The sequence below is a fragment of the Poecilia reticulata genome, linkage group LG10 (assembly GCF_000633615.1).
Source record: "Poecilia reticulata strain Guanapo linkage group LG10, Guppy_female_1.0+MT, whole genome shotgun sequence".
NCBI lineage: Eukaryota > Metazoa > Chordata > Actinopteri > Cyprinodontiformes > Poeciliidae > Poecilia > Poecilia reticulata.
In genome coordinates this window covers 4,476,479-4,494,748 of record NC_024340.1, presented here as the reverse complement: position 1 = coordinate 4,494,748, position 18,270 = coordinate 4,476,479, and the positions used below count along the sequence as shown (strand labels likewise).

General features: G+C 41.5%; 1 protein-coding gene across 1 annotated transcript in view; it reads right to left on the bottom strand.

Annotated features, from left to right (window-relative positions):
• Positions 1-18,270, bottom strand: part of tenm1 (teneurin transmembrane protein 1) — a 320,904-nt gene that overhangs the window by 188,912 nt on the left and 113,722 nt on the right. The window contains exon 6 of the mRNA XM_017307003.1: positions 714-887. Coding sequence (XP_017162492.1) covers positions 714-887 — 174 coding nt within the window. The remainder of the gene's footprint in view (positions 1-713; positions 888-18,270) is intronic.

Sequence of the window (18,270 nt, the reverse complement as noted above, 5' to 3'; positions counted from 1 at the left end):
AATTAGAGAATGGAGCAACAATGACTTATTTAAAATGTAAACATATGCTGATGTGCAACATAAATATGATCTGCAACTTTATTAGAGGAATATACAAGTGTCACGTTTACAGAAAAACTCTGCAAAAAGACACAGAATTGAGCTGACTTGCTACAGAGGTCCTGAAAGTACAGGTTACTATGGATACGTACAATTTCATATCGTTATTATTCGCACGGTGACGAGTGTTGAGTATAAACAAAAGCAGAACACAACAACATTTATAGCCTTAGCTAATTTACAAATTTACAGCCATGCAAACGACAAAGACACACAAACACAACCACCGTCAGACTTTTAATGTTTGTAACACCAGATTTGAATATACCTTGAAACTGTACTCTGCTCCAGTTTCATCCGCAGTTGTCATAAGACCAACAACACCCTGTTTGGCCCACAATGAACCCTGGGAAGGATATACCGGCCCCATTTTTGGAATGCAAATGTTGGTCGCATTTGGAGCAACCTTTGTTGCATCACATTAACATAATCTGTCTTCAAGTGCCACCTTCGAAGGATACAGACGGCTCCTCAATTTGGACACACTTTGTGTCCCCGAATGACCTTATCAAGTGAGACTGTCTTGCTAATTCACACCCAATGAGTGTGTGGGTTTGAGTAGGTGTGTGTCTGTGTGCATGTTTGAGAGAGAAAAAGAGAGAGAGAGACCTCACCTCTGTCACCCGTGTACGTGTTTTCAGGGTTGAGTGTGTCCAGCAGGTGGACAGAGCTCGTAGGTCGGAGTTTGCCACGGTCCTCCTGCTGATGGTCCGCTGAACTCAGGCCGTTTTCATACAGCTGGTTCTCACCGTGCCGCAGATGCCAGGTCAGGCCTAACAGGTGGACCGCTGCACACACACGCACACACACGCACGCAAACACGCACACACACACACACACAAATAAAAGAAGGAAAAAAAAGTGTGTCAGCCACAGGGGGAAAAGAAAAGCAGAGATAAAGGATCATTATTCAAGGCATGCAGAGGGGTGTGTCTGAATCTCGTTTAATGCCCATCTTAGAGCACTCAGTCTCTTTACGCGCTTATTAGTGCCAGCGAGCGATGGACAATTAGCAAATACACACAAACACCGGCTGCGTCGCACACGGACTCAACTTGTGCGCCGCTACGTGGGCACGTGACCACCGAATGCAGCAGAGGTGGGCAATTAAGGCAGATCTTCAGAGCCGGAGCCTAGGGCCGGTATTAAAGCGTTCACACAGTCTTTTATGCATGACTAATGATGCTTTGAAAGCTGCTGCCGATTCACAATCCATATGGGGCTTTTAAACAACAAAGGGTGAGGAGGATACAGGATTCCCCCTCCCACTTGTAAAAGTATTTACTAGGACAACAATCCTACATGCTGTCAAATAAGAAAAACCAACGCCGCACCCATTAAAAGAAATTAATTAGCGTCCTGCAAGGCTATCAGTAAAAGCCATCCAACCAATCTCGGGCTTCTTTTGCGCCAGAGATTGTGCCTGAAAATTGCTTTAGTTTAGCACTTTGAAAGAATCTGTAAAGGTTATGTGCCTTTGCTTGTGGTGGGAAGAACAAAGCGAACGAAATACATCATTGCAGGTTCTTTTTTTTTTTTGCTCTCTCTCTTTCTCTCTCCTGACACATTTGCAACATCAAACAAAAGCAAAGACTCAAATCACAAAGTTGTGATGTGCTGGTGGCAGTCAGAGGATGGCTGCTGCATGCAGATCAAGGTGCAAAACTTCTAAAGACTTCAAACGTCTCCGCCGTCTACCACCGCCTGCCTGCTGATTTGCCGACGCCCAGGAAAAGGCGCCAGACGCCAGCTCGCCTCAAAATGGCTGTTCAGAAAAAAAAACAAATCCCAAATTATTTACTGTAAAACCAACACAATCGCATCGTCCCGTTACTGCATTGCTCTTTGAAAGCGTGCAAGCCTGGACACCTCTCTACACACACACACACACGCACGCATGCACGCAAGTACGCACGCAAGCAAGCACGCACACATGCACACACACACTACCTCACCCACACTCAATCCCCTGCTGATGAGGAATGCCTAATTAAACCTCCAGATAGTTCAAAGCCATTTGCAGTTACTTTCCACTGAAGCAGAGGAAAGGAAAAAAGAAAGAAAAAAAGGACGTACTTTTTTTTTTCTACAAAATACAGCAAATGAACAATGAGCTCCAAGAGCAGAGCGTCACCAAAGCGTGGTAGTTCCTGAACGCAGCCCCCCCCCGGCCCCCCCTACGTCTTGACCCCGTCATCTGTTGGGATTGGAAGATCCTGCGTTTCGATGCCACAACTTCCGAGTGGCTCACACCACTTTGAGTTCAGTTATCTACTGCTGCACAATACGAGTTCCTCAAAGCACAAACACTGGCGATTACCAAGCGCCACGAGAGGGAGACGCCACGCATCGTTTGGTTCAGACTAATTGAACTGTCAGCCATGATGAGGCCGGACGCGTACGCATCGCGCCCACTCCTCAACGCCCCCCGAAGTATCTCTCGATTTTCGATGCGGTTTCTCAGTCTTGTGTTTAAAGATGTGAAGTCGGGGATTTTCTCATTAACATGCTGCTGTGAAATGACTTGTGATGAGTCATTTCATTGATAGAAGAAGAAGAAGAAACTGCTAAATAAAATTGTGTCAAACAGCAACACCAAGTGATCTGCCTCATACATTCAATTTCATGGATTTGGTTTTCAGCACAATCAATTCCAACCACCTGGACGACGTTGTGGGCAGGCAGGGCTGAAAAGAAACTCGACAGGAAAATACACTRGCGCCGCTTAGCGTCACACTTTTATTTAAGGACGACGGAAGGAGAGCGAATCCAGCGGAGATTTCCTTCAAGCTGCAGCCCATTATCGGCTCTCTTCATTAGGATTAAACATAAAATATACTATTGCGGCGCCAAATATGGGTTTGCATTCATCATCGCTGTTCGAACCACATTATATTCCGCACTGGAGTGGAACAGCCTATCATGGGTTCATAAATTAGTTTGTGAGAGTGCTTTGTGAGGTATGACAAGTTATTCCCAAATGAAAGTAGTTAGCATTTCGGTCATTTGGCATTCTTCTCACTTCCTCTCCTCTGAATTGCCTTTCTTGGTCCTCTTGTTTTCTGGATAACCCACCACCACCGCCTCGCCTCCCTTCGCCAACGCCAGCACTGCCGTCTCCTTTAGGCCACTCCAGGCAGGACTCTGAAGCAACAGTCCTTAGCAGCTCTCTTGCTTTCTCCTCTTCACCACTCCACACCTTCTTAAAAGCCCTTCAGATCCTGCTCTTGCTCATCACTCTCTTGTTTCATGGCTGTTAACCTTTCGCAGGAACACTTGGCGTCTGCAGGCACCAGGCATGCGCGCGCACACCCAAAGAAACACCGGAACAACGAGGGAACAGGGAGGATACAATATATCTTCTGTTAAGACCAGTGAGGTCATTGTTTTCCACCTGGTCAGACGGGTTTTGGGCATTAAACTGAGTACTTCCAGGTTGTAACCTGCCGCAGCTAGTAGCTGTGTATGCTTTGGTAAGGGATCAGACCCGGAGGGGCTCCTGGGTTTTGGCCTGCGCCCCGTCCTGAGGTCCGCCTGCATTTTGGGTCGGCATCTGCTGTTCTCTTCTGCAACTGTTTGTGTCTGCGACCGAGAGGCTGGCGGGGGGGTAGGGGGGAGTGCTCCCAGGCTTGGTGGGGGGCTAATTCGTTTAATTAGTTTCTTTATAATTGTCATGGCTGGTCCAATTTGCTGCCATAACCAGGTAGGGCCTGTTGCGCGATTAATTACTGTGCGACAGGAGGAATATCTCATTTGCCCCCTTTTGATGAGCTGCCACTGACATCACAAAGAGCCAACCGGAGCCGACGTGCCGCCCGCTTCGCCGGTCAGAGAAACTGTGTAAAACTGCTGGTTAGATCTAACAGGAATTATGGATTACCACGTTTTGTTTTGCAGTTTTATAGCGTTTTGTTGTCACGTCGTATTTACTACGACTTTTACCGTTCAAACACTGTAAAAAAAATTATTACTTATTTATTATTTACTTGATGGCTGGGTCGAGTCGGGCTCTTTGGAGCATTTAATACACCTGCAGTATAAAGTTCTGTTAATCTACTTGTTACAGTGTAAATAAAAGAGAAGATAATTTAACATGTTGAGGAAATAAAGTACGCAATTGGTGCAAAAGTAAACCAGAGCGTAACAAGGGCAATGAGCTGCATATGCATGTGGCTCCGCTCCCATCAATCACACATCCAGGACGATTTGCRCTTGGATCTGAGAGAAAAGCAAAGTTCACCATTGATCAGACTTTGTGCGGATTATTGCAAGTATTTATTCAACTCAGAGGCACAGAGAGGCACAAGAGCACATTGTGGAACCAAAACGCGTCAGCTAATGAACGTAAACAAGAGGAAACTGAAATTCATTGAGCAATATAGTGGCTTTAAATCGAAACAAATAAGCACCATAGCAATCTTAAACACCATGTGGGGTTCACTCTGGGGTCAAGCCTATGGGGTTGGGGTTGAATTTTTTTTAAAACTCTAAACTCTCTAATCCATGTTTATGAAAAAAGTCGACTTTATTACTTTTTCTTTCTTTCTTTTTTTTTTTGCCGTGTTGCTCGACCAAGAGAAGGCTTTCCACCGATGTTGTGTGAACAGTCGGCTCAGAGGATTTGACAGCGCTTGTCATTGTGAACCATGATATTGTCCACAATTATGTCCTGAGTTTGATGTTGTCAAACGAGCAACTGCAGGTGCGGGATTAAGTTAGACGAAAGGACAAACTCGTCGATCTCCAAAGGTTCRACGTTAGTGAATCAAAACTCCCACGCAGGGCTGAACTAATCCACAGCTGAGCATCGATGCCAGGTCTTATATTACTCTAGCTCCAGTACTGCGGGGCAAATTGACAAATAAAGCTGTCATTGCAGTAAACAGCCGCAAGAGACAACTTGGAAGTTAGCATGACATTTGGGAATAGCGGACAGATTTACCGTATGTATTATAAACGTGGAGCTAAGCTCAAAGAGGTTTTTATGACTAAACGACTTGCTCTTCTGTAAGAACAATTAAGATTTAGTCGAAACAACATCCGAGATAAATTTCAACTTTGCTTCTTTATTTCCCCTCTTCTTTGCGTGGACACTTAAAACACACAGTCACCCAGAAACACTCTGGGACGCAGCGGGCGGCCATTTATGTGAACAGCGTGCGCTCAGCGTGTTCCTGTTTCATCACCATGCCTGTCTGTCCATCCATTTCTCTGCATCCATCTCTGACTCGCTCGTGCTTTTGCAAGAAAGAGAAGAAAGAAAAAAAAAAAAACCCATCACACGTCAGAGGCAGATCCAGAGTGAGTCCAGTCATTATAAACCGGGGAAAGGGGGAGAGAAGCAGGCACAGTGGCAGCAATAAGCAGCAGTGCAGAGAGCTAACAGGCCGGGGCCTTGGCGTACATGAATCATTGATCAGTGTGACAGTGAGATGAGTGCCAGAGGTAATAGGACGGTGGTGCTTGAAGGAGGGCGGAGGGAGGTTCTCGCCGTACCCTTGGCTTCCCCGCCGAGAGACGAGTGCTGAGGGTGAGGGCAGGAACACGTGATCGGCAGAGACCGAGAGGCAGTTCAGTGTTCAAAGACAGAGCCCGCCTKATGTGGCTTTTACAGACACACTTAAAGAAGAGAAGGAGTTGGAGCTGTGAATAAGATGGCAAGAGAAAGCACAGTGCAGCTCTTTTGTTTTAGTTTGTTTGTTTGTTTTTATCACATTCAAAAAACTAAAAAACTTCAGTGAATTAGTTTTTGTTTTGTTTTCAGATGGACCAGAGGTCTGCAACCTTTACAATCCAAAAAGACGTTTTTGTCCCTCAGCAAAATAAAACMGATTCAGAGCCAAACTCTAAAAGAAAATAGTTGAACCAACTTAATTGAATTGCTTCCATTGGTAACAAGCAAKTCAATTAAATTCATCCAACTTAATTTATTAAGTTTAATCAATTCAATATATTATAATCATCCAACTCAATTTGTTATTTTTTTTAAACAAATTTATTAAGTATGTTTAAGATTACAGATTTAAGTCAGTCTTACTCAAATCATTTAGTTTACTTCAAAAAATAGTAAATGGACTGAACTTATATAGCGCTTTTCCACTCATTTTGACCACTCAAAGCGCTTTACAATAGAGTCACATTCACCCATTYGMACTCACAAACRCTCACACATTTATACACAGATCAGTAGCCAATTTGGTGTTAAGTGCCTTACCCAGGGGCACATTGACATGTGGCAGGAGGAAGCTGGAATCCAACCTACAACCTTCACAAGTCGACTACTCTACCCACAGAGCCACGGTCGCTAACCAGGGAATCTGTCTCTGGTAAGCTTGAGTCATGGTGTCAGACGAGGGATACAAATAGGGTATTGAACTTAATTATTTCAAGTAAAGTCAAAGTAAAATGGTAATTTAAGGAAAAGATTTGTAACTTTTAAGTTGGAGTGTATTTAGAGGACACTGTAAAAAGAGTATTAGGCTGCAAACTAAGAAGTCTGCAGCCCAACATATTTAGTTTGGAACTACTTAAAAGTTTGAGTTGACTTTCTGTAGARTTAAGTCAAAGAGATTTTAAATGTTTATTAGAACAAAATAAATGATTTGAGTAAGAGTGACTTAAATATGTCATGTTAAACCCCCTTATGAATTAAGTTATACAAGCTTAGCAAATTGAGATGGAAGGACTTCATGAATTGAGTTGGATGGTCATAATAAATTGAGTTGGTCAGACAGGATACAAAACTGGCATTGAACTCGATTGTTTTAAGTAAAGTCAAAGTGAAAAGTTCCTTTWGGTTAAAGATTTGTAAGTTTTGAGTTAAATGAACACAAAAAAGTAAGTTGTCATAGCAAAAGTAAAAGAATTAAGTGAAAATAATGTAAATAAGTCCATAAGATGAACTGCAGCCCAAATACACTTTTTAGAGTGCACAAGTAAAACCTGGCCTTTTCTAAAAGAYAWCTAATTTTATTCATATTCTTTAAGTTTTTGAAATCAAGATTTTTWMAAAAAATTKATGACTACGRCTTCTTAAAYGGGATGTTGTGTTTGCACATAGTTTCTAGCCTCATGTCAAGAAAAATAKGTTTAAATAAAAATGATTAGCACTTTCAGTGTCATTCTGTTGTGGAAATTAAATGCAATTATTTCATGAAAAACTGAAAAAGTTAAGACATACATTTGTTATTATATCTATTTTTAAGACGCCACTTGTTTCTTTATCATTTTAGTGTGAGTGAGAGCCACTGTTGTCCAAATAGTCATTTGCGGATCTACATTCAGCTTCTATGCACCACAAATCTGGAATAAACACCCAGAAAACTGCAAAACAGCCAAAACACTGAGTTCCTTAAAAACCCACCAAGAGTCGCCTTTGATTAGACGTGAGTGAAATACTGATCAATGTATTTGATGTGAGTTTGCTTGATGGTTTTGATGATGACGTTTGACAAAATGCAACAATGTTTATCTCCCGTTTCATAATTGACTGTTGTTGAAATGTACAATGCAAATAAAATTGACCTAATTAAGTCAATAGATTCAGTWTWTGTTTAAAAACAGCTGGTCTGTGAAGGCATCATGACAACCAGAAGGTTAAATGGCAAAGTTGTGGCGAAGTTTAAAGCAGGGTTAGTTAATGAAATATATTCTGAAGCTAGAAAGAGCGTGGAGAAACTATAAGACGTAACCTTAACTTAAACGCTCACAACCTTAACTTGCCTACTCTTAACTTAGTTTTTTACTCTATTTCAATTCTGTTTAATCAAAATCTGTTTTGGTGCATGTTACCGTAATGGTTGATATTCAAACTCAAATAAATTTATTTGTCAAGACATATTATTAATTTTATTAACTTCTAGAGGCACTTTGAGCTGCCTTTAGCCAAAAGTTGCCCTGCTTTGTTTTAACTGACAAGTGATTATTCAGAAAAGCAGACAAAAAAGGCACTGGTAACTCTGGAGGAGCTGCAGACACCCACAGGTCAGGTGGGGAAATGTATCGACGGGATGACTATTAGTCATGCAGCAAATATGGCCGTTACAGAAGAGCCAGAAGAAATCCTGGAAGAAGTCAGATGAGACTTGAACACACCGTCCGCCATGCTGACACACGGCAGTGGCAGCTTAACATTTCAACAAAACGTCGCTCAGGGCTGCAAAACATCAAAATGCAAAAAAAAAAAAAAAAAAGTCAGCAGGTAGGAACTATACATTAAGCGCTGGAGACACGTTAATTGAACGTGTTTAATGGCGCCGTTCTAAACAACAGCTTGGGAGGAGATGAGCTTTCCAGACAGTCTGCTCTGGTTTAGCTGTTGGAGGCAGCAATAATCTTGAGCTGCAGCCATCGCTGCAGTTGTTGCTGTTGTTGTCGGGCTTGTGTGTGCCTCGAGATGAGATAGAAAGGATTGTGGGCTCAAGTGATGATTAAATTTCACACTTGTGGTGAGAGAAAGAGTAGGAGATAAGGAAAACGCGTGCGTTCGCGTGTGCGCGCGCCCTCGTGCAAACCAATTTAATGCCTTTTACACAAAGAGCAAGTCCTGGACTTCGCTGCAGGGCAACAATGGCTGAGATTGACTGTGAATATACCATCCCGTCGATATGCATTTCAACCAAGGTAGCGCTGCAGTCAGTTAAAAATGATTTATCAATACTCTCGCGCGAGCCGAAGCGCGCCAATCGCGGCATTCGCGTCTAGCTAACCGCAGACCAGATCCCGTCTGACAACCAGAGACTACAGCTTGCTTTGCCCGGCAGCAAACGCTTTCAAGAGCATCTGTCATTAGAGTCGGCGCGTGGCTTAGCATATATACAGTAAAGGCAGCTGCTCATCAGAATTTGTGTGTGGCTGTGTCAGCCTCCAGCTAAGCCTAAACTTCTGAGGGACGGGAAGAGAAAGAGGCAACAAGAGAAAGCAGAACAGAGAGAGATGAAAGACACAGACACACACACAGAGAGAAGAGAGACAAATGAGGAAAATAAATGTGGAAGAGAAGAGACTTCAGAGCCAATAAAATAAATCTGAGTCCAACTTAACATCAGAGTATTGGGGGTGGAGAGGAAGGGGGTTCTCTCCTGTCCTCCAACCTCTACTCCTCACTCTGAAAAGGAGCAGATCCTGAAGTGGCTCCTCACCCGCCCCCTCCTCACTCCTCCATCAACTCCTTGAAAGCAACTAATTCCACTGTCATGACTGTTTAAGTGTGTCTGTTTGCATGCATAAGCGCCGAGTCCTCTGACATTTTAATTCGGGAACTCAATCTGCCGCTGAAGACACGGCGACTCATACGCTTTGACCTTGGCCCCCTCTTGAACGCGAGGCCTTATTCGCATAAGGGGATGAAGCGGCAGAACGCGGGTGGATGAAGAACCCGGCGCTCGTCTCGATTGGAGAGATTTGCCACGTATCGTCGTGTTTGTTTGCCAAGCCGAACTCTGTCATCGCCGTTATCTGGTTAGTCACAGCCAGAGAGCTAGTGCGTCCGCACACAACACAGCTGCATCCTCCATGTCTTTTTCTCGTTCTCTCTCATTTCAGATCCGATCACGCCTCCTCTCTCTCTCTCTCTCCCTCTTTTTTTTTCTCACATGCCGCCCCTCCCCCTACACCTCCTCCACGTCTTCCTCTCTCCTACTCGCCCATCTCACTGACTCGGACCCCACTTTCTGAAAGCTGAGTCATGTCGAGAGCAGAAATTGCGCGGCTCGTTTGGACGGGCAGGACATCTGTGCCGTGTAACGCCGGCCTTCCAACAGACACCGCCCACCACCACTGTTGCTAGCATACTGTACGGCTCAATCCAAATATGCCCGTGCGTAGGTTTGTCACTGTGTCGGTGGGAGAACATATCAGAAGGCATGAGAGAAAGGGAGAAATTGGATCCGGATGCGAGTTGCCGTGCTCGCTCTCTGTGCCCGAGCGCGGTGAACTATCGGAGATATCTGGGTTATTTTCCGAGCAGCCTCTCTGACCTTCTGGAGACATTTCACCAAAGGGCTCCCTCACCATTCAGAGCCTCCCGGAAACCGTCTGTCTGGCCGTTTAAAGCGATTTTACCACAGCAGCCTCGTGCGGCTGTTAGTTCAGTTTTAGCAAAGGCCAGCGGGTTTCTCGGAGCTGCATTGAGACGACCAAAATAGAGGAGTGGAAACAAAGAGAAAGTGGACCGATCAATACCGGCACCAATGAGGCATGAAGCAGCGGGCGGGGTGCAGCTGGTGTTCACACACATTTTCTTTAATGCTAAGAAACATGAAATCTCAGGCATAACAAAGTCACATAATTCACGTTTGGTGCTTATCGCCTCACAACCACAAAACCTAAAACATAATTTTTGGATTTTACTTGGTAGACCAAGACAAAGTACTACAACTTTGTCGTATATGGATCGAAAATGAAAATGGAAGATGATTTATTTTTGTGGCTAAGTGGAGGAGCTTGTTTTTCTTTTTTTCTTCTTCTGTGGTTTTCGTGAGGGTGGAATGCCGTTCTGCTGGTTGAGGATTGCATTGGTCCATCTACAACCTCAACCTAATATTTTGTGCTATTTTCTCCCACATAGCGTCGTTACACAAAAACGACTGTCTCTTTTCTTAAAAACAAAAAAAAACATGGAAATCTGAAAAGAATTGCGTGCATATTATATATACAACCCCATTCTGGTATTCCTAAATAAAACCCAGAGCAACCAACTGCCTTCCGAGGTCAAGTCCAATAATACTGGATCTTAGTTCACAAGTAGCTACTCCCTGGTTGGTTGATTGGTAGGTAGGTAGATCACCAAACAGAATGGTTTATTTTGAATAAAATTAAAAAAAATTAACACAGTATGTAAAAACTTTCTGAAGAAGGAAGGATTTCCTCCAGATGTTTGCTTTATTTTTCCTTTTTGAAGGAGCAGACTAATTATCTGTTTGCAGACAGTACACTGAGCAGAACACACACTGTAAAAAAAAACCCCACTGTTCACGTTTATCTTAATACGCCCACGTACGTGCAATTGCAAAACATTTATAGTGTGTCAAAGGTGAAATCCCCGCATATCCGCGCTGTAATTATGCGAGGAATTGGAAAAACATCTGCTCGAATAAAGAGGGTGAAGGCTTTTTTTACACGGCGCCGAACACAGAGGCTGTGATTGAGTCACTCTCTGACAGCGCTTTTGTGTCCAACTGCAGTGTGCCGAGCCAGAACACTCCTAATAGACGCTAGTCTCCAGGACTTACTGGAAACAAGTTGCAGCAGCCAGTCCGACCCACTCAGCATTACTGAGTAGATAATTGGTTGCCAGTTGCCCCCCTTGACAGAGCCACGCGATGGAGGAGGAAGATTGCTGCTGATCGGCTGCAGACAATAGGCAGCCACTTGTTTAAATAACTTTGATGGGAGGCAACGTTTCATTAGGCGCCGCGCCGAATCAGCACCTCGACGGCTTCGTTCTGACAGCCGTCAGCCGGGCTCAGCCGACCCGCTGACATTACCTCTGTACACAATCACTGACCTCCTGCCTTCCATCTGTTATCAGAACAGGTTGTAATCCTCTGCATGCGGGCTGAACGAGCGCGCCGCCGCTGTGCAACGCAGCACCGATTCCCCGACTGCTTCTGTGCGAAATACACAGCAAACTACATATGAGGGCGGTCAGTCTGAACACTGGAATCAAGTTATTTCAATATGATGATTAATGTCACGATTATTTATTTTTTTTAAATGACAATCTAATAAAATCCCAGTTTTTGTTCAACAGTAAATCAAGTTACAAGTTCGCCACAGCGAATCATGTTTTACTGCGATTTTCGCCTGCTGCTGTTTTATGTCATGATGTATTTCAAATTAGATATTTGAAGCTGTGAAGTCCTGGAGGCTGGGAGATGGATGAGCATTGTTTTGGACTTTGCACTACTGAGTTGGAAAACAGAACTGGATTGTTTCCCTGGTATACTGGACCGTGATTGTTGTAACATGGTATTTGTGTAATTTCTGCTGCTTATTGGAGTTATGCTGAGGAGGCGGACGGATTGTGGTCCAGACATATTTCATGGAAGAACTGATGTTGATCAATTCCAGTCGTGAGCATGATTAATATTTTCCTCATTATCAATATATTGCACAATAAGCATTTCATAAATAAGTTCAGAACATACAGAAATATGTCACAGTGTTGCCATAATTCCAGGAGTGAAAATAAATAACTCAATTACCGTATTTTCTGGACTATAAGAGCCTTTAATTTAATCAAAAAACAAAAGTGCGCCTTATATGTTGTTCTGCAGTAACACAGCGCCCTCTAGTGAATGAATATGGATTATTTCTGGTTGTGCTGACTGACCTCCAAGTGATGTTGTGTGGCTCACGATGCTCTGTCAAAATGTTTTAGTTACATTACGTTACAGCTGTCGTAGTCAGGAACGTAGCGGTGCTTAGTGAGCTTTATAGTCCGGTGCGCTTTATATATGAAAAAAAAAAAAAAACAATTGAAAATAGACCATTCGCTGACAGCGCGCCTTATAATCCAGTGATAGAAAGATCCCTGCTCACCGCACAAGACTCCACTGCTGAAGAAAAAACATACCCATTAAAAGTTTGCTGCATCACTTTTGGACAAGCCGATTAATTACTGGGAGAATTAAGTCTTGTTAAGTTAAACCAAACTTGGACTCATTAGATGTCAATGCATACATCATGTATGGATTAGGAATGGCACTGAGTATCAGCCCAAAACCTCAACACCATTGATGACGTTTGGAGGTGGTGTTATCATGGTGCGGGACTGATACTGGCAGACTTACTTTAGATGAAGGGAACAGTCCCAAAAATACAGCCAAGGAATTTCTTAAATTGTTTCAGAAAAGGAGAATAAAGCTGGTGCAATCATTGTGTTTTCTACGGAGCCCTGTAGGGGACATGGGGAAACATTTTTCTTTTGCGTTACCTCACAATATGCTTACTGCAACATTTGCTGGTCTATTTTGTATACAGTCACAAATGTCAATTTAAAACTTCAAATCTATACACATTTAAAGAGCCTCAGTGTTTATTTTAAACTCTTTAGTGCAGAAAACTGATTGAAAATCAATATATTTGCTGCATGGTTATGTCTGTCTGTGTAAGGTTGAGATGGATCTGCACATGAAAACGGCCCTTTAAACCAATCAGACGACCAACACAAAAGAGACACAATCAAAACTGTCAGATGACTGATTACCCCGTGATAATAACTCAGAAACAGTACAAACAGTTTGGATGTATTTTTTATTTCTTTCCTTCTTTCGGAAAGTCTCTGTTTATATTATAGGTTTGTGGTGCCGTTCTATACTAAAGAAAAAGATATAAAACTTCAGATATTTCACAATGAGATACTAACATTCATAGAAAAACCTCACGAAAACCTTATATTATAGCAGAAAGGACTATAATGGCCACCATAAGAAAGGCTTACAGTATTTAATTATGCCGCATGATCTGATCAGTACATTATTACGAGGGAACGCGAAAGAAAAAGAAAAACTCCCCATGTCCCCTACAGGGCTCCGTAGTTTATCATGTGAATTTTGATAAAGTCTTTAAAATAAGAAAAGAACCCCCCCTGCATAAATTAAGCATTTTTCCAACTACTGGCTTACAGCGAATAAAGCAAACTTTACAAAGTGTAATTTCATCAGATGTTGGCGTTTATGCATGGCTGTAATAAACAGGAAGTATGAGATGCCAACTAGCATGGACCGCACATCTCAGAAAAACTGAGAGGTGTTCAGGATTGTGTTGCTCTGTGTTGTAATTTCTCTGTTGTGTCAACCAGTACCGGTGATGTCACATGCTGACTGGTCATGTGAGGTAAATGTTTGCGCCGTTAGCACATTAGCTCTTTTCCAGAAAAGCCAAAAAAATTTAAAACAAACACCTCAAGAGAAAGTAAAGATGTTTTTGCGAAGTTGATGTTATTTTGAATTTTTACATATCCATCCATCTTTTATTTACTTCAAAACGTGCATTAAAGAAACATTCATGGAAATGCGGTGAAATTGATTTAAAACTACTGAAAGCAGTGAAAACTTTCAAGGTGAGAGGATTGTTTGCATGAAAAAGTGGGTCAGTTTCTAGAAGCAGGAGACACCTCAAGGCAAATTATTACAAAAAAACATTTTTCACAAAGTATTAAATACTTTTTAAAAAGAATGTCCTGTAGGTTTTTGCTGTTTTTCCACCGTATTAAGTAACATGCGATCCAGATAAAAAAAGAAAAACAAACAAACAAAAACAAATGTGTCCATTAATTATAATTAATTTGTTTCTTATTTATCCTTAGTTGAGGATTTCATCTGAAGTTAATTTCACATTAATATCTAAATTAGAAATAAATTAACCGAGAAAACATGTTGGCAGGTTCGATATTTATTTCATTGTAGTTTGAAAGACATTAAACCAGAAGAACAAAATATTCTGGTTACACACATTGATAAAAGAGTTACATGCCAACCGATATTCCATGATACGCTGGTTGGTTTGTTTTTCTACTTTACTTTTAGTTAGAAGGGATTTACAAAAAGTTAAACGTGTTCTATAAATACTTTTTGGGTTTTTTGCAGCGGCTGAAGGGTTGCAGTGCAGACTGAGGCAAAGTTCAATAAAAGTAAATAAAAAGTAGTGGATTTTCTCCACAGAAAACATTTGAACTTTTCCAATTTACACTTGGACTGTCCTTTTATTTATCACGTCTTTGGCTCTAGATGGATTTGTTCTAACTCTTTGCTTCTTTGTCTTTTGTACTTGCAGAGAAAGAAGGAAAAAAAACAAAAAAAAAACAACAAAAATCCGCCCAAGGAGTATTTCACTCTGCTCTCTGCTGAGATGTGCTTACTGTAATTACATTGCACCTATAGCAAAACTTCAAATGTAATCAAAAGGACTTTTTATATGAAAGATGAAGCAATAAATTCAAACTTTAGATTATTTTTTTTCACTCCCACTCGGTTGCTACTTCTACTCCACACTTTGTGATGAAGTACTTTTTTTTTTTTTTTTTTTTTTAAACAATAAAACCTTCTTTCGCAAATCAGCCGTGAATTAAATGGCCTGTGACACGTGCCTGCACAATCCATCACTTTTTAATGTTTGTACGACGTTTTGGCCTCAGTGTAGTCAATATCAATCTTAGCCTGTTTCTTACGTCGGCTCTCCCAGTGTCCAAAACTTCTCCAGCAGCTACAGAAACCTTCTGTATATTCTATATATATTTATATCTATATTTTAAAGAAAACGTACATGAGCCTGGGGCAGTTGTGCCGGGTAGCGTGCTCACTGTTTTGTCTCACATTAGAACCACATCCTACATTTATATGCCCACAAGCAAAGCTCTACACTTTCAAAACTCTGAAATTGTTTGAGGCAAAGATTTCAATCTAATGCGAATCTTCACCGTTCAAAGTGTTGCTCAAGCTTCCAACTCGGTCGGCTCGACTAATAATTTCATGTCCGTCAAACTAAAAGCGACAACCTAAAGCAAACCCGTTAAGCTACAAATCCCAATAATTGCCCTCGACTCTCTTCTATTCTTACCGTTTGCTTTGTTAAAGTTTGCCTTGTTCTATTTTAAAAAGCTCCCTAGCAACTGGAAACGTGATCATACGGTTATTTTAGTCAATTCAATCCCATAACTGCAGCTTTAACTAAAATAACAGCTTGTGCTGTGCATCTATGTGGCTAAAGCAAAGGGGAAAAAGAGACCTGATTTCAGGGCTTAGATATAAGTCCATGTTATTTTTATCATTATGTTTATAATTTTCACTGCTGATTTAGACCTGTATGTTTACTGTAGGTTTAGATCATACACTTTGAATGAAAACTTTATTAGGTACATAAACAGGTGTGTGAATCACACAGAAGTGCCACAAAGCAAAAAATTTATTCTATAGTCGGGATATAATATTTAAATCAATGTGTGTGACAAGAGTGTGTTTATTAAACTGTGAAAAATTGAAAAACTTTTATGTTCAGCACAATAGATTTATTAAAGCGATATGTTCAGAATATTAAGACACCGTTTATTTACATTTTCAATAAAAATAAAAAAAGTGCTCATTGAATAGGTAATAAACATCAAGAATGTTAATTTTCTTTCACTTTCCTATTGCCAAAAAACTTTTTCACTAAACACCTGATTTTGTTTTGCTCAAACGTTTTCAGTTTAATATTAGATATTGGATTTGACCTCAGCCTGACAGAACGCTCGGCCACGGTGAGCCAAGCCATCTCACCCAACATCAGCGTCTGACCTAACAAATGCTTCCCTAGAAGAATGATCAAAATAAAACCTTGTAAACCGCCTCCCAAAGAAGCACTTTAAAACCTTCTAGGTATTTTTAAGCCTCATGTGCTTGTAAAGGCAAGTACAGTGTGTATTCCTAAAACTTGTGCCAGGATTTTGACGGTAGGATTCGTATGCAACAAACACGAGAATCCTCAAGGTGTGCTTTCTCCTGGTTAAGATGCATTGTTGATATTACGTGTTCCTCACTTCCTGATTGCAGTTTCTCGACTTCACAGCCAGAATGGTCAACAACACAGCACAGCGTTGAGCAAGCAATTCACTTATGATAAGCTATAATAAGCTTGGAGCTTTGAGACAGACAAGCCACGCTAGGACATTTGGAGGAGAAACACAGATTAAGCAGGAACAACTCAGCTCCAGCCACTAAGGACTTATCTGCTCGGTAAATTAAAACTATTTAAAAATTAGACTCTTAAATATGTGAAACCAGTTAATCCGTCAAAGTCCGCGACATTTACTGGGCACATTTACTTTTATCGAGAGGGAAACATTGCGCAGCAATTCCGCAATGCTAAGGTTTTAGCACTTTTCTTTCTATTACACAATATATTTCTGTATAGTAATTGTTCTTGCTTTACATCAAATTTAAAAAGTAACGATACAGCTGATGTTGTTTACCGACTAATGCTCTGCAGCAAACTCCTGAGGCCTGTAGGAGCAAAACAGCTACATTTACTGGTTAAATTACATGGAGGCTTCGATGGATTTTAACATACATAAATGCAAACTACGCTTCAGATTTTTATTTGAAAACGATTTTAAAAAATGGAATCATTTTATTTCCACTTCACAATTATGCACTGCTTTGCGCCGATTAAATTCCGGCAATACGCAGTTTATGGCTGTGATGCTTAAAAAATGATGAAAAAGGATAAATGCTTTTGCGAGGCACTGTAAATGTGAAATGTTTACCAGGAATCTCTAACGAGATAAGTGTGGCGCTGCTATCATTTGTTTCTGAATGCGCTTGAGCTCCAGACCTCTGTCTCGCTCCCAACAATCATTGCAAGGTGTCACCTCGGGGTCCGGAAAACTTAATTAGGAGGTAATCTTCAGATTTATCTCAAAGGAAATAATCATTTGCCGTAGCTAATAAACACTTTTTTTTCTTTCTCCGCCCTTCTTCCCCCGCCCCTCCACTCTCGTCCGCAGCTGGAGCCTGCACTGCGTTTGACCTCTGCGATTAACATTCGGCTTCTGCAGCTTATTCACCGTCAAACTGTGAAACTAGATTTACTGAGGGGGGGAGAGGAAAAAAAAACAAAAAGCAGAAAACAACACACATTAAAGTAATAAACTCTGAGCCACTAATGACTCATTTGGCTCTTTGCGAAAATACCAGGTCCCCTGGAGCAACATGTAGCGCACAGCAGAACCATAAAGAAGATCTTGGTTTACAACACAAGTTGTCTAAATCTGTGTGTGTGTGTGTGCGTGTGTAGGTGTGTGTGTGTGCGCGCTCGCAATTGGCTGAAATGTGATTTGGTGCTGATTATTGGATTGCAGGGTGCTGCTGACTAGCTCATTTCCCTTGCGTCAGGAGCTTCCCCCTGTTGCCATAGAGACGGTTATCATTCAAAAGCGAATCTTCTTTTCTCAGATACGACCGAGCAAGGGAAGGTCTCAACTTTTTTTCGTTTTTTTAAACGATAAAACATTAATTGTGATGGAAAATGCTCCAAATGATTTAAATAGTTTTTTTGATTTTTTTTAATGAGGCCCAAGCGTCCACAGTGGAGTTACAGGTAGTGCTGTCAGCGGTAATATTCTTCAAGATTAAAGATCCAATCTTAATCTGTCCTCTATCTCTCCTTTAATGCATCCCCCCCCCAACCCCC